This window comes from Salmo trutta, chromosome 21 (genome assembly GCF_901001165.1).
Source record: "Salmo trutta chromosome 21, fSalTru1.1, whole genome shotgun sequence".
Classification (NCBI taxonomy): Eukaryota; Metazoa; Chordata; class Actinopteri; order Salmoniformes; family Salmonidae; genus Salmo; species Salmo trutta.
In genome coordinates, this window is record NC_042977.1 from 1743723 (window position 1) to 1761662 (window position 17940).

General features: G+C 42.1%; 1 protein-coding gene across 4 annotated transcripts in view; it reads right to left on the bottom strand.

Moving 5' to 3' along the window:
- The window catches only part of efr3a (EFR3 homolog A (S. cerevisiae)), a 243809-nt gene that overhangs the window by 164289 nt on the left and 61580 nt on the right, over window positions 1–17940 (bottom strand). For all 4 annotated transcript variants that reach the window (XM_029703945.1, XM_029703942.1, XM_029703944.1 and 1 more), the window contains one exon: window positions 16919–17069. In XM_029703945.1, the coding sequence (XP_029559805.1) occupies window positions 16919–17069 (151 nt within the window). The remainder of the gene's footprint in view (window positions 1–16918; window positions 17070–17940) is intronic.

The window sequence follows — 17940 nt, forward strand, 5'->3', positions numbered from 1 at the left end:
GCTAGTGCTCTATTGCTTGGGATTATGTTGGTTCATTGTTTAGCTAGCATATCTAAACAAAAGACTCCACTTTGCCAGATGATTACATGACCCATCAAGGTAGCCAGGTGTGTCTGGCTGTGATTACGGCTATCATTGTATAATAATGCCAAAATGTTTGTATCTGGAATTTGTCTTTCAGCATCAGTAGAACACGCCTGACTCTCCTCCACCAGTCATACAAGGAGAATGGTCTAATGCCTCCCATCAAAAAGAGAGCTGGTCCAAACAAGTACAGGTTACACCTGAAGCATGAGGACTTGCAGCGAGTGGTGAACTTCATCAATAAGTACAGTACAGTGTCAGTATAAATAAAATATACAGTACATACAAGAAAGTACAGTACAGTCCTGTGTAGCTCAGTTGGTAGAGCATGGTGTTTGCAACGCCAAGGTTGTGGGTTCATTTCCCACGGGGGACCAGTACGGAGAAATAAATGTATGAAATGTATGCATTCACTCTGGATAAGAGCGTCTGCTAAATGACTAAAATGTAAAAACTACGCAGAGGATAATGCAATAGTGTTAACAGGACGCCACCCAGACCACAAACACTTTAGTGGAAAGCTGCTGCCATCCCATGTGACAAAAAAAGCAGTGTGGCGTCTTTACAAGGAATCGATGACAACACTTGGTATGTAAAGCACAAACAACACGTTTTGATTATTTAATTGACCTCCAACATGATTGGCACTACTTTTATGGATCTCACATTATTTCTGTATTATCCAGAGGTATGTGTAGTCGGGCGGTGTGTTATCATTTTAACTTCCAGTTTACAAGATGATGTTTCTGTATGCAGTGCTGCTGCTCTGCACATTTGTAGGTAAGTGAAACTTACCTGATAATGATGCATTGAAGAGTGATATTACGTTTCATGTTACATTTTCATGAACTTATCTTAATGTTCTTTTGTTTGCAGGTGCACTATCCTTCTGACCCTATGCAGCCAGGTCCCATCTACTTTTTAACTTCTCTCAAGTGTGGCTTGTTTGGTGTCTGCTGTGAAGGAATACCACAACAAGTCAACTACTTGATTGATGAAGGCATGTCATCCAGCAAAGGCAGCAGCGCAGTCATCAACTACATGCACCATTTCTTTACCAACTATGGAGTTGGGGAAACACGCGTGGACCTGAATTGTGATAACTGCAGTGGCCAAAATAAGACCAAGTTTGTGCTCTGGTATCGTGCCTGGCGGACCATGCACAAGCTCCACCACAGTCTGGGCCTTCACTTCCTGATCACAGGCCATATCAAGTTTGCCCCCCTCCCCACTGGTGCTTTGGCCTCATCGAGCAGCGCTTCAGAAAGACCAGAGCGAACGCTTTGTCTGAGATTGCTGGTGTTATGAAGGACAGCACTGTGACAGGGGTCAACATCCCACAGCTGGTTGGACTGGAGGATGGTACGGTGCTGGTGGAAAGTTATGGCTGGCAACAACACCTGACTCCGTACTTCAGGCCGCGGCCACAGTACCTGCACTTCAGGTGAATATAATTTTCATTGCATTGTATGAGGTTATTCTTCTTATCTACACTTGGGAGGTATACTGATGTTGTGCCAGGTGGTAATGTCTTAACTTTTTTTGTTATTTCCTGTTTCACAGCTTCGATGCTCTGGAGCCTGGTGTTGTCGCCAAGGAGCATTCAGACTCAGTCTGGACCAGGTTTCAGCTGCTGCACAACGCTGACATCCTTCCTCCCATAGATGGTCTGCCTGTACAAGCACCACCTGGACTGGACACAGCTGGACAAATGTATATTTTTGAGAAGATCAAGACATCACATGCCCTGCCCCAAAGTCAAGGGCAGGACAGAAACAGGCTCCCCAAATATAGATTTCATTGGTCATGCGTGGTTCGGGCGGACCATTCATCAGCACTATCTACAGTACCTCTATTCAATTGACTCTCTCCTAACACACACGCCATAAGTTGCTGCTACAATAAAAACATTTCATCCTGCTGCTCAGCCACTTTACCCCTGATTGTAAGCATATAACTATCTCATCTATCACTGATATTGTTATTGATATTCTTGTATGTATTCTTGTATGTACTGTATATTATTTTATTTATACTGACACTATCTATTTCTGATATTGCTAATGGGCAAGTGCCCATTTGGCTGTACCGTTTGGACCTTCTGTAGAGACCCATCCACTTAGCTAGACGTTGTTGGGGGTTATATTATATTATATTATATATTTCTTTCACATGACCCATCAATTTAGACAAGTGTGTCTGGGTAACATCATCTAATATTTATCAAATATTTTTATCTGGACACTTTCTGTTTACCAGGAATTTATCCTTATTGTAGGCTACTACCACTTTTAGTCTTAATCTTTACTACACTACTCTCTGTTTCGCACATGACCTCACATGTGAATCCTTAAAGAGCTGGGTGGGGCTAAAGCTTGTGAACAATGCTGAATGGGTGTAGACAAAGGAGAGCTTTGCAGTAGGTACCAAAACATTCAAAAGGCCATTTTCTCAAAAGTGAGTTTACAAATTTGCAAACTTTCAAAGCAGAATTACTTTCCCAATGTTCCTCAAATGCAGTGTATGATATATCATTTTGTAGTCTCTACTTTTATCCAATGTAAAAAAATATCTATAAATATATATATTTGCAACATAAGACCGATTTGAGCCGGTCGGTCACATATACAAAATGGCACAGATCAATTTCTTTGGCTTCCCAGAGTCTGTTTGGCAAAATTCTAATGAAGAAGAAAAAACATAACCGTTAAAAATAACTCCCCGTTTTAAACAGACTTGATTTACTCATAGATAATCCATTTATCCAGAGAGGCTTAGCGGTTAGAGAGCTGAGTCAGCAACCGGAGGGTTGCCAGTTCGAATCCTGGGTCAGATGGGAAAAATCTGTCAGAAAGTTGGTATCAAATCCTAGATGCCATTTCCTGCAGTTGTGCCCACTTCCCCTCCCCACAACAACAGCTCCCAGGGCATCCAGTGTAGCATCTCTCCAAAACCTTTATATATGTATGTGTTTCTTTCGGAGGGGTTGGGTTAAAAGTGGAAGTCATGCTTTGGTTGGACCAATAAAGTGATCTTATCTAATTTAGAACACCAGGCAGTCACAGTTGAGAGGCATCGAGTCAGAGGTCAACAGCTTTCGCTGCTGTGATTTCACTGGACACGTTCCAGGTTGCTGTTTTTCTTTCTTATTTTCTGTTTTAAAGGAGAGGAGTTCAACTCATCTTCACTATATTCATTTTTTTCAGATGGAGACAGTGATTAAACCAGGGGGTAGAGCCTTTACCGTTTGAATCCCGGGTCTGACAGAAATAATCTGTCGGGAAGTGATCTGGTAACAGGAGGGTTGCTGGTATCAAATCTTAAAATACCACTGCCTACCGTTGTGCCCTTTAGCAAAGCACTTAACCTCCACAACAACAATTGTCCACGGGCGCCCAGCGAGGCAGCCCTGCTCCAACCTGTTTATGTATGTGTGTCTTTCAGAGTTTTTGGATAAAAGCGAAGTGAAAGTTCGGTTGGAATTATTTTTTACAATTGACGAATAAAGTGATTTTAATCTGTAGCTGCAACCTGAGATTGTATTTTTTTTCCCAGGTAGTCTTCATGCAGTCACACCGTGCATATCGTCTTTGTGACCGGCCAGGGAAATAAACTAGAGGAAACACTGCTATGACCTCTGCAATAAAGGATTTTCCATTCAAAAGAAGATCTGAACAATTAAAACAAATACAAGCTTTTTCTACATGAACAGAAAAGTAAATTAAATTCGATATGGGACTTTGCCAGGTGTAAGGAAAGGAAGTAGCTTTTCAGACTTGTAGAAGTGTAGGTGTGATTTCTTAAGTAAGCGGTGGACAGTGGAGTGGTGAACTAAGGTCACAGCTCCCACTCTTCCTGTCACAATTATTCATGATAAATCTAAGAGTGGGTTTCAATAGAAGAATACAGGGGTCAATGAAACCTCGAAAGCCATTCATTTTCAATGGAGGAAAGCAAGGTGGGCAGGGGGGACTGTTGTGCAATGCGAGCATGGGCGAGGAAGCGTGAACAGGATGGTACCAAAGTTGGGGAAAGCTGAACTTTATGCAAATACTCAGTGATATTGAACAGTTGAAGCTAACTATAGCTTCCAGCCCTTCTGGATTGGCTGTTGATACCTAGCACTACCTAGCCTGCTTGCTAGCACCCACATGAGGGCGAAGCTAAAGTGGTTATCCAAATTATCACGTTCATAGGAAACCCACTTTTTATTTAACCTTTATTTAACTAGGCAAGTCAGTTAAGAACAAATTCTTATTTACAATGACGGCCTAGAAACAGTGGGTTAACTGCCTTGTTCAGGGTCAGAACAACCGATTTTGTCCTTGTCAACAATCCAATGCTTCTAAATACATGACAGGATGTGTGCAAGTGCACACTTTAGGAGAAGGTTGGAGAATCTCAACCTTTGGCCAGGCCCCAAAACTCAAATCAGTTTCCCTCCTTGTAACCAATTTCCTTGATCTGTAAGGAAAGTGGGGAATGCAATTGGGCCTGAGCCTGACTGTAGCCTGGCTAGGCAGTGTCGACTTTCCACTCGAGATTGCGGTCATCTAGTGCTTCATATATATAAGCTAGGATAAGGACGTAAGGGATGCAAGTTTATTTTCCAGTATTAAGTCAGAGGCATCCACCTCATTGCTTTCTAATGTGGCTTTCTCAGCCCTCTCCCTAGAACAAAGACTCTCCTGTTCCTCTTATGAAGTGGGACTCTGTTGACCATGCTCAATCAGAAAACAAGAGCGCGGTCCTTCAATGGCTAGCCCTGGAAGTGGAACAACCATGTGGGACTACATAAGTAAACAAGGACTAAAGAGATCACACTGCAAATCACAGCCACAGAGAGCAATGGAGCGGTATTGCTTTGTGAACTTCTCCTCAAACGCATTTCAAATATTTTGGGTATTTTGTGCAAGGGAAACTTTATGGAGCACAAAAACACCTCAGCTAAAAATAACTGCTCTCATGCTCTATAAAGGATTAATGAATGTGACCAAATAAATGTATGGTTATGTCACACAGTTAAGCCACATGAATCTCTAGAGCATGATATACGGTTATAGATGATTTGTGAAGCATCTATGTAGTGCTTATGAAGCCTATTTGAAGGATTTATGAAGCCTTTGTTAGATGCACTTCAAATAAAGCAGGACCATCCTCAGTTTGGAAACCAAGTCTCCATTCCTCAGTTTGGAAACCAAGTCTCCATTCCTCACGAGATGGCGCCGACAGAGATGGTCGCCTCGCTTCGCGTTCGTAGGAAACTATGCAGTATTTCGTTTGTTTATGTATTATTTCTTACATTGTTACCCCAGGAAATCTTAAGTCTTATTACACACAGCCGGGAAGAGATATTCGATATAAGAGCAACCAGGAATACGACTTTCCCGAAGCGTATCCTCTGTTTGGACCACCACCCAGGACAATGGATCGGATCCCAGTAGGTGACCCAAAACAGCGGCGCCGCAGAAGGGGTGGACGGAGCGGTCTTCTGGTCAGGCTCCGTAGACGGGCACATCGCTCACCGATCCCGAGAATACTACTCGCCAAAGTCCAGTCTCTTGACAACAAGGTAGATGAAATTAGAGCAAAGGTTGCCTTCCAGAGAGACATCAGAGATTGTAACATTCTCTGTTTCACGGAAGCATGGCTCACTCGGGATACGTTATCGGTACAGCCACCCGGTGTCTTCAGCATCGTGCCGACAGAAACAAAATCTCTCTGGTAAGAAGAAGGGCGGGGGTGTATGCCTTATGATTAACGAGTCATGGTGTGATAGCAACATACAGGAACTCAAGTCCTTTTGTTCACCTGACCTAGAATTCCTTACAATCAAATGCCAACCGCATTATCTAGCAAGAGAATTATCTTTGATTATAAATCACAGCCTTGTATATCCCCCCCAAGCAGACACCTCGATGGCCCTGAAAGAACTTCATTGGACTCTATGTAAACTGGAAACCATATATCCTGAGGCTGCATTTATTGTCGCTGGGGATTTTAATAAAGCGAATATGAAAACAAGGCTCCATACATTTTATCACAATATCGAATGCGCGACCCGGGCTGGCAGCATCCTGGATTATTGCTACTCTAACTTCCGCGACGCATACAAAGCCCTCCCTCGCCCTCCTTTCAGCAAATCTGACCATAACTCAATTTTGTTGCTCCTAGCCTATAGACAGAAACTTAAACAGAAAACGCCCGTGCTCAGGTCTGTTCAACGCTAGTCCGACCAACCGGATTCCACGGTTCAAGATTGCTTCGATCGCGTGGACTGGGATATGTTCCGGATACCTCAGACAACAACATTGATGTATACACTGATTCGGTGAGTGAGTTTATTAGCAAGTGCATTGGTGAGGTTGTACCCACAGTGACTATTAAAACCTTCCCCTACCAGAATCCGTGGACTGATGGCAGCATTCGCGCAAAACTGAAAGCGCGAACCACTGCATTTAATCATAGCAAGGCGACCGCAAACATGACCGAAAACAAACAGTGTAGCTATTCCCTCCGCAAGGCAATCAAACAAGCTAAGCATCAGTATAGAGACAAAGTAGAGTTCCAATTCAACGGCTCAGACACGAGACGTATGTGGCAGGGTCTACAGTCAATCACTGATTACAAAAAGAAAACCAGCCCCGTCGGACACCGACGTCTTGCTCCCAGACAAACTAAACAACTTCTTTGCTCGCTTTGAGGACAATACAGTGCCACTGACACAGCCCGCAACCAAAACCTGCGGGCTCTCCTTCACCGCGGCCAACTTGAGTAAAACATTTAAACGTGTTAACCCTCGCAAGCCTTCCGGCCCAGACGGCATCCCTAGCCGTGTTCTCAGAGCATGCGCAGACCAGCTGGCTGGTGTGTTTATGGACATATTCAATCAATCCCTATCCCAGTCTACTGTTCCCACATGCTTCAAGAGGGCCACCATTGTTCCTGTTCCCAAGAAAGCTAAGGTAACTGAGCTAAATGACTACCGCCACGTAGCACTCACTTCCATCATCATGAAGTGCTTTGAGAGACTAGTCAAGGATCATATCACCTCCACCCTACCTGACTCCCTAGACCCATTCCAATTTGCTTACCGCCCCAATAAGTCCACAGACGACGCAATCGCAATCACACTGCATTAACCCATCTGGACAAGAGGAATATCTATGTAAGAATGCTGTTCATCGACTACAGCTCAGCATTTAACACGATAGTACACATCACGGACAAACTGAAATGGTCCACCCACACAGACAGCTTGGTGAAGAAGGAGCAACAGCACCTCTTCAACCTCAGGAGGCTGAAGAAATTTGGCTTGTCACCTAAAACACACAAACTTTTACAGATGCACAATCGAGAGCATCCTGTCGAGCTGTATCACCGCCTGGTAAGACAACTGCTCCATCCACAACCGTAAGGCTCTCCAGAGGGTGGTGCTGTCTGCCCACCGCCTCACCGAGGACACACTGCCTGCCCTCCACGACACCTACAGCCCCCGATGTCACAGGAAGGCCAAAAAGATCAGCAAGGACAACAACCACCCGAGCCACTGCCTGTTCACCCCGCTATCATCCAGAAGCCGAGGTCAGTACAGGTGCATCAAAGCTGGGACCGAGAGACTGAAAAACAGCTTCTATCTCAAGGCCATCAGACTGTTAAACAGACATCACTAACACAGTGGCTGCTGCCAATATACTGACTCAAATCTCTAGCCACTTTCATAATAAAAAAATTGGATCTAATAAATGTATCACTAGTCACTTTAAACAATGGCACTTTATATAATGTTTACATACCCTACATTACTCATCTCATATGTATATACTGTAGTCTATACCATCTGCAGCATCTTGCCTATGCCGCACGGCCATCGCTCATCCATATATTTCTAAGTACATATTCTTATTCATTCCTTTACACTTGTGTGTATAAGGTAGTTGTTGTGAAATTGTTGGATTACTTGTTAGATATTACTGCACAGTCGGAACTAGAAGCACAAGCATTTCACTACACTCACATTAACATCTGCTAACCATGTGTATGTGACCAATAAAATTTGATGTCTCCATTCCTCAGTTTGGAAACTTGGGCCAGGAAGTGAAAGACACTGAAAATAGAAGTAGGGCTATCAGTAGCAGCCTAATCAGCCAAAGATGGGAGCAAAGCGTGAACGAGGGCAAACACAGGTACCCCGGGTCACACCATCGTAACTTTGTTGTATCCATAAGACACGCGGTGCGGATGACTGCCCTGTGGTTATGAATATAGCATGAACAAGCTCACTTGTGTGACTGACTCAATGACTACATGTGTCTGTCTGTGTACCAAGTCGACTGTGGCTCTTCTATCGAAACGAACAGGGAGGATATAGATCCTTTTCAATTGTCACTTCTCGGAAATTTGTAGTGAGTTTTCACATTGCCTTCATTAACAGTTTCAGGTGCTATGTCGTTAAATAACTTAATACAAATATACCGAACATACACCAAACATTCGGATACATCACACATATGTATGTATTCTAACATACAATACAAACACCTACATGTATATACAACTTTCACATTTTGTAATCTCAGAGGAATAGGCCTATATTTATTAAAATGTGTAAAGATGAAAGAAACAAGCAGTTTTATGTTTTAGTCTGTCAAATTTTCTGTTTAGGATATGCCTACTCCTCCCAGAATTTTCATTTAAATCTGGTGATAGGTTATATAATTTGGTCACAAAACCAAGTCCAAGCGAACAAAACAAACATGGATGCTTAGCTAATTTTCTAACTGGCTAAAATGGTAGGGAAACCATGAGAAGTACAAAACCAAATTAAAGAGAGACCACTTCGGTGTTTTAGCCTGTGCCATAAGGGAACATTCCATTAACATGGCTCTCACATAAAGGCAGTCTCTAGCCTACCACCCACACCCTCTTTCCTCCCTCTCCTCAGTCAGCCTCTATACCACACATAAGTAATTCATTGGCTTTCACATCTAAAACAACCGGCTCTGTTACCAGGCTCAAATTAACAGGCGGCAGTGCCAAGAAGAAAAACATAGCAACTTCTCAGTCATTTTTAGAATGCTTAAGAGTAAAACATAGCCACAACCTTCGGTCCACGCTGATTAGCAAAAACACATTTATTGCAACAATGATCAAATAAATGTAAAATTGGACAAAAACACTGTCTCTAGCGTGGGGGAATTGAGCAAACAATTGTTTGTAAAACTGTATACAGTGCATCCGTGTAAAAAAGAAATAAATGTGTTGTGAGATTCTTAAAAACAGTATATTGTGTCAGTTTGTGGACGGTAAGCGCAACAGACCCCCGTTTTTAGATGTCCTTGCTTGGGAACAGAGTGACCTTGCAGAAAAAGGATTTCTGCTTCGAGCTATATTGCTTCTTCACGCTTTCCTCTCAAGTCTTATCTTCTTCCCTCTCTCTGTGATACATTTCCTCATTTCAGCCCTCGTTTAAAAAATTTTTTTTTAAAAAGCTGTAATTGTTCAATTCTGAGGACTCCTGCGAGGACAGTATGGTGATGACCTGATACTGAGAAAAAAAACCTGTTCACTGGTGTTTCTTTTCCTAAATTGTCTCCTTTCAAAAAGACAGAACTGAACTGAGTCTATTCTCAAGGAGACACATTCTAAAATCACAGCTTTATTTTTTATTTTGAAGGACAAACTAGAGAAGAGAGGAGGATGATAATTCAAATAATAAAATAATTATTCAGTTCTATCCAGCCAAACATTTATGACCCAATTTACAACACACAGCCAGCCAAGCCTTCTACGGTAAGACAGCTCGTTCATCACCAATTGACTGTTACTTTCTCCATCTGTGCACCTGTTCTCTCACACACAGACACACTAGAGGTCAACCGATGTAGATGTTTTAACGCCGATACGGATTATTGGAGGACCAAAAAAAGCTTCCCACAATAAGTTGGGTGAATTTTAGCCCATTCCTCCTGACAGAGCTGGTGTAACTGAGTCAGGTTTGTAGGCCTCTTTGCTCACACACGCCTTTTCAGTTCTGCCCACAAATCTTCTATAGGATTGAGGTCAGGGCTTTGTGATGGCCACTCCAATACCTTGACTTTGTGGTCCTTAAGCCATTTTGCCACAACTTTGGAAGTATGCTTGGGGTCATTGTCCATCTGGAAAACCCATTTACAACCAAGCTTTAACTTCCTGACTGATGTCTTGAGATGCTGCTTCAATATATCCACATAATTTTCCATTCTCATGATCTATTTTGTGAAGTGCACCAGTCCCTCCTGCAGCAAAGCACCCCCACAACATGATGCTGCTACCCACGTGCTTCACGGTTGGGATGGTGTTCTTCAGCCTCCCCCTTTTTCCTCCAAACATAACGATGGTCATTATGGCCAAACAGTTCTATTTTTGTTTCATCAGACCAGAGGACAATTCTTCAAAAAGTACGATCTTTGTCCCCATGTGCAGTTGCAAACCGTAGTCTGGCTTTTTCATGGCGGTTTTGGAGCAGTGGCTTCTTCCTTGCTGAGTGGCCTTTCAGGTTATGTCGATATAGGTCTCGTTTTACTGCGGATATAGATACTTTTGTACCCGTTTCCTCCAGCATCTTCACAAGGTCCTTTGCTGTTGGTCTGGGATTGATTGATTTGCACTTTTTGCACCAAAGTACGTTCATCTCTAGGAGACAGAACGCATCTCCTTCCTGAGCGGTATGACGGCTGCGTGGTCCCATGGTGTTTATACTTGGGTACTATTGTTTCTACAGATGAACGTGGTACCTTCAGGAATTTGGAAATTGCTCCCAAGGATGAACCAGACTTGTGGAGGTCTACAATCATTTTTCTGAGGTCTTGGCTGATTTCTTCTAATTTTCACATTCTTAAAATAAAGTGGGGATCCTAACTGACCTAAGACAGGGAATTTTTACTTGGATTAAATGTCAGGAATTGTGAAAAACTGCATTTAAAGGCACAGTCAACGAAGTGTATGTAAACTTCTGACGCACTGGAATTGTGATACAGTGAATTATAAGTTAAGTAATCTCTCTATAAACAATTGTTGGAAAAATTACTTGTGTCATGCACAAAGTAGATGTCCTAACCGACTTGCCAAAACTAAAGTTTGTTAACATGAAATTTGTGGAGTTGTTGAAAAACAAGTTAATGACTCCAACCTAAGTGGATGTAAACTTCCGACTTCAACTGTACCATGTTGTAGTCTCTAGTTTTATCCAATGTAAAAAACAGAAATTCAAATGTTGCTACATAAGACCGAATCCAGGTGGGGGGGGTCAAATTGTCTTGCAGACAATTCTTTTTTGTGCGTTTCCTCCTAATACAGGATGTGGAAGGAATCGTATGGGGTATCATCACCACACCTGTTAACCTATTTTCTATAACTTTGTGGGAAATCTATTTATTATTGCAACAGCAAGTAAAATATGCCCTTTGTGTTTTATAGAAATGCAAGGTGTTTAATGTGAATGATTTTATGCTTACTGCTAATGTTTTTTATACTGTCTATTTTTTCATGTTTTACATACATTTTAAGTATGTTTCTTAGTAAAATGGTCTAAGGGGGAGTGTAAGAATATTTGAAGATAAATACACAACGCAGAGGACTAAAGGTCAAGAGGGAATTAATGATCAATGGAAATAGTTGTTTTTCTGTAATGGGGAAGTGAATGGGTTAGGGACACAAGAGGAATTTCAGTCTGGGACTCATAGCTACATGTGGAAAGTTCTCATTGATTCAAATTGTCTATTCATTGAGCCTGAAATGGGATACTTGTTAGCCCAATTATACTGTAAGGAATTCTAAATTGGTCAACCACAGGCTAGAGTTGGGTTATAAACTACATCTACGTCTCTTTGTTCAGAGGAGAAACAATTAAGGACAGGAAATAATGAACATCTAAGCATAACTATGATTTTTTCTCTTTGAATATTTTTTATTCTCCCCTGATTTGCTTTGGGGTCTGTGTTATTGAAGAATAACATCAACTGCTAACAGTTCCCAGTTGCCTGTCAGACTTTTTCAGACGTGCCAACCGTCCAACTTTTTACAAATTGGAGACCGCACGCTCGTGCGCATGTTGTTTGTGAGTCTGATCGCAATTATAGAATTGTATCAAATCAAGACTATAAAAAGGTTTGAATACTTTCTTGACAGCATTCCATTTACACATATGGTAAACGTCATTAACAAGATGTAATTAGAAAGAACCCACAAAGGGCCTTTATACTTTGAGTTTTTTTATTTTATTAAACAAATAATTTGTTTCGGTACAAACGTCTTATTTTTTTTTTTAACTCGGATATGATAAGAACAAATATTTGAAGCAGAGCAGCAGCATCAAATAAACATGTTTTCCATAATAAAAACCAAAAGCTATGATAGGAAACAAAATCTTCTGGAGAAAAAAAAAAATCTTCTGGAGACCTTCAAATGTTCAGGAAATCATTTCCTAGATAAATTTGCCTGGTAGCAAGCAGATTTAGCCTTACACAGCAGGGCATCGGGGTAGACCAGGCTGCCCCCCCCCTTTCATTGTGCCGATTTCTCCCCAGGCCTGATCCGTGCGCATGTTCACCAGACTCTGCCCTAATGGATTTTCTTTGCAGCGCATACATAATTTCAGATTTTCGAAATTGATAAAATCTCAAATCTAGTCCAAAGGCATTTTAGAAGCATTGCCTCTATAGCTGATACCAGACACCCATTCATTCTTCATCGCGCAGTCTTCTAAACTCCCGACTCCATTTAATGACAAGATGTTTATATTTGATTATACTTTTGTAATGCTTTTTGTGACGTGGATCATAATTACAGTTATTGTCTATCAGGTTGCGTGATCCTCGTAATGTTACGTGGAAAATACAACTAATGGGACGCAGAATTAAATGTATATCACACTCGCACAAATGCGACCAGTTATTTTTCGTATTTGCATTTAATTTCTTTCACTAGCAAATGTGAGTGAACTGCTGGTACTTTAGAGCCCACTGAATGTCCATCTTATGTTCGTTCATGTTAGCTTGAAACAATTAGTGTTTACCTTTCCACAACACACAGAGTCGAAAAGGGATTTGTCCATGTGTCTACGTACAGCTGACAGTCGGCAATCTCAGCATCACAACAAACAGGAGGAGGGGCAGACACGGGGTAGCAACGTCTAATAATTATATATCATTCTCCATGTCCGTTGGCACAAACTCTGTACATGTCTGTGTGTTGTAGCTCGAGAATCGGGATGTTAAATTTACACAGTGGATTTATTTTTTATTAAAATGTTTAAAAAAAGATACAATAACAATAATTAATCAGGCCCTATTCATTTCTGCGTACCTTTAACTTCGATCTCGTACCTGCGTACATGGACAGAGAATTGCGTAGTTGGCACGGAAAATGTGTGCACGTTGGCAGGTCTGCTTGTTGCACCGGTATCGCTTGTTCTCTCTGCTTCTGCATGGCAGTCTATGGCTTGGGTGGTTGGAGTCTTTAATGACTTTTCCGGACTTCCTTTCACACCGCCTGATATAGAAGTCCTGGATGGCAGGGAGCTCAGCCCCAGTGATGTACTAACGTTTTAAAGAACTTCACATTCTTTAAAATCTTTCTAAACTATAACTATTTAAATGTTCCCATACATTTCCATAAAATAACTCCCCATTCAAGAATTGCATGAGTGAGGTACATTTCATTCGAACAGTCTTTCAACCATGGTCCTAAACACATGTTTGAATCCCAATGAAATGACAAATCATTCAAATTCAATCCATATGGCAGTTTATTTTGCATTCCTTCTAACAGTGGCTTCAGAAAGTATTCACACCTTTGGACTTTTTCCACATTTGTTTTACAGCCTGAATTTAAAATGGATTAAATTAAGATTGTGTCACTGGCTTATATATGTGTGGACAACTATAAATACCTAGGTGTCTGGCTAGACTGTAAACTCTCCTTCCAGACTCATATTAAGCATCTCCAATCCAAAGTTAAATCTAGAATCGGCTACTTATTTCGCAACCAAGCCTCCTTCACTCATGCTGCCAAACATACCCTCGTAAAACAAAACTGACTATCCCACCGATCCTGGACTTTGGCGATGTCATTTACAAAATAGCCTCCAACACTCTACTCAGCAAATTGGATGTAGTCTATCACAGTGCCATCCGTTTTGTCACCAAAGCCCCATTTTCTACCCACCACTGCGACCTGTATGCTCTCGTTGGCTGGTCTTCGCTACATATTTGTCGCCAAACCCACTGGCTCCAGGTCATCTATAAGTCTTTGCTAGGTAAAGCTCTGCCTTATCTCAGCTCACTGGTCACCATAGCAACACCCACCTGTAGCACGCACTCCAGCAGGTATATTTCACTGGTCAACCCCAAAGCCAACACCTCCTTTGGCCGCCTTTCCTTCCAGTTCTCTGCTGCCAATGACTGGAACGAATTGCAGAAATCACTGAAGTAAGAGACTTATCTCTCTCATTAACTTCAAGCAGTGGCTGTCAGAGCAGCTTACCGATCGCTGCAGCTGTACACAGCCCATCTGTAAATAGCCCACCCACCCACCCACCCACCCACCCACCTACCTACCTACCTACCTACCTACCTACCTACCTACCTACCTATATATATATATATATATATATATACATATATTTGTTTGTTCTTCTCTGCTCTCACCAGTATCTCTACTTGCACATCCTCATCTGCACATCTATCACTCCAGTGTTAATTGCTAAATTGTAATTACTTCGCCACTATGGCTTATTTATTGCCTTACCTCCATTCTTCATTTGCAAACACTGTATAGAGATTTTCTATTGTGTTATTGACTGTACGTTTGATTATTCCATGTGTAACTCTGTGGTGTTGTTTTTGTCGCACTGCTTTGCTTTCTCTTGGCTAGATCGCAGTTGTAAATTAGAACTTGTTCTCAACTGGCCTACCTGGTTAAATAAAGGTGAAATAAAAATAAAAAAAATAAACCCAAACCCCAAAATGTCAAAGTGGAATTATGTTTTAGGAATTTTTTCAAATTAATAAAAAATGAAAAGCTGACATGTCGAGTATTAAACCCCTTTGTTATGTAAAATATATGGCAAGACCTGTAAACCACTGCCTAGCAATGATCAACAACCAACTTCAAAGAGCTTGAAGTATTACTTAAAGAATAATGTGCAAATATTGTAAAATCCAGGTGTGCAAAGCTCTTAGAGACTTACCCAGAAAGACTCACAGCTTCTTTACCCCCTTTGTCTCCCCAATTTTCGTGGTATCCAATTGGTAGTGACAGTCTTGTCTCATTGCTGCAATTCCCGTATGGACACGGGAGAGGCGAAGGTTGAGAGCCGTGCATCCCCCGAAACACAATCCGACCAAGCCGCACTGCTTCTTGACACAATGCACACTTAACTCGGAAGTCAGCCACACCAACGTGTCGGCGGAAACACCGTCCACCTGACGACTGTGTCAGCGTGTACTGCGCCCCGGCCCGCCACAGGAGTCACTAATGCGTATTAGAACAAGGACATTCCTGCCGGCCAAACCCTCCCCTAACCCGGATGACGCTGGGCCAATTGTGCGCCGCCCCATGGTCCTGCGACAGAGCCTGTACTCGAAACAAGAATCTCTAGTGGCACAGCTAGCACTGCGATGCAGTGCCTTAGACCACTGCGCCACTCGGGAGACCCTCAAAGTGGATTTAACATGTATTGACTCAGGGGTGTGGATACTTATCTAATCAAGATATTACAGTTAGTCGTTTTTTTCTCTACACACGATACCCCATAATGACAAAGCGAAAACAGGTTTAGACATTTTCAAAAACAGAAATAACTTAAGTATTCAGACCCTTTGCCATGAGACTCGAAATTGAGCTCAGGTGCATCCTGTTACCATTGATCATCCTTGAGATGTTTCTACAACTTGATTGAAGTCCACCTGTGGTAAAATCAATTTATTGGACATGATTTGGAAAGACTTACACCTGTCTACATAAGGTCCCAGAGTTGACAGTGCATGTCAGAGCAAAAACCAAGCCATGAGGTCGAAGGAATTGTCCGTAGAGCTCAGACACAGGATTGTGTCGAGGCACAGATCTGGGAAAGGTACCAAAAAATGTCTGCAGCATTGAAGGTCCCCAAGAACACAGAGGCCTCAATTCTTCTTAAAAAGAAGTTTGGAATCCACCAAGATACTTCCTTCACCTTCCAACAGGACAACGACCCTAAGCACACAGCCAAGACAACGCAGGAGTGGCATCGGGACAAGTCTCTGAATGTTCTTCAGTGGCCCATTCAGAGCCCAGACTAGAACCCGATTGAACATCTCTGGAGAGACCTGAAAATAGCAGTGCAGCGACGCTCCGCATCCAACCTGACAGAGCTTGAGAGGATCTGCAGAGAAGAATGGGAGAAACTCCCCAAATACAGGTGTGCCAAGCTTGTAGTGTCATACCCAAGAAGACTCGAGGCTGTAATCGCTGCCAAAGGTGCTTCAACAAAGCATTGAGGAAAGGGTCTAAATACTTAAGTAAATGTGATATTTCAAAAAACTGCTTTTGAATTGTTATTATGGGGTATTGTGTGTAGATTGATGAGGATTTTTTTAAATCCATTTTAGAATAAGGCTGCAATGTAATAAAATGTGGAAAAAGTCAAGAGATGTGAATACTTTCTGAAGGTACTGTATTTCTATAATCGAATTCCAGTCATGTGTGCATACATTTCCATATGGGTGGTCCCAGCAGTAATCGAACCCACAATCCTTACGTGGCAAGTGCCATGGTCTAGCAGCTGAGCCACAGAGGACAATGGGGTGTTACTTACCGAGTTGGTCCCCAGGACCTGCAGGTCTGGCTCCTGGGACTCCAGCAGCTTGGCCACCATGTGGAGGAAGCTCTCCACAAAGGGCTTGATGCTCTGGGAGTGACAGGCCATCAGGAGCTGGTCCAGAGCCTCCATGGCGATGACCACGTACCTGCATGGGTCAACAGTGTTAATTATTTTCAGTATATTTATAAAATATAAAATGGTTCAGGTAGCAGAGTAGCCATTCTGGTTGCCTAACGACTCAAACTGAATTCTTCCACTGCTCTGTTTGTTGCTACATAATTCAGTCTGAGACTACCATCGTTGAAGTAGTCTGTGGTGATGTCAAAATGAGAGGTGTTGTACAAAATTAAGTCATCAGAGATTGGAAAATCTCTAACCAATCAATCAGAGTATCAAAGCCAATGACACATTTTCTAAATGCCGCATTACCCAAATGTGTTCCATCTCTGGCCCAACCCATCAGTATTTCTGGGACCAATCAGAATGGTTAAAATGTGTTTGTGTTCTAGAAATAGTAGAGGAAGTACTCAGATCCAGACTCATTGCAGAGAAGAAACTAACGTCCATGGGCGTGGCATTTCATTTGGCCGGAGCAAGGAGTTTGGGGAAAATACAATACAACACATTACTGATTACAACCCTCCATATTTCCAAGCATAGTGGTGGCTACATCATGTTATGGGTATGCTTGTAATTGATAAAGACTGGGGAGTTTTTCAGGATAAAAAATGTAATTGAGCTAAGCACAGGCAAAATCCTAGAAGAAAACCTGGTTCAGTCTGCTTTCCACCAGACATTGGGAGATAAATTCACCTTTCAGCAGGACAATCTAAAACACAAGGACAAATCTACACAGGAGTTGCTTACCAAGAAGACAGTGAATGTTTGAGTGGCCGAGTTAGATTTTCAAGACTATGGTAAGACCTGAAAATGGTTGTCCAGCAATGATAAACATCCAATTTGACAGAGCTTTAAGAATATTGAAAATAATAAATTCTACACAATCCAGGTGTGGA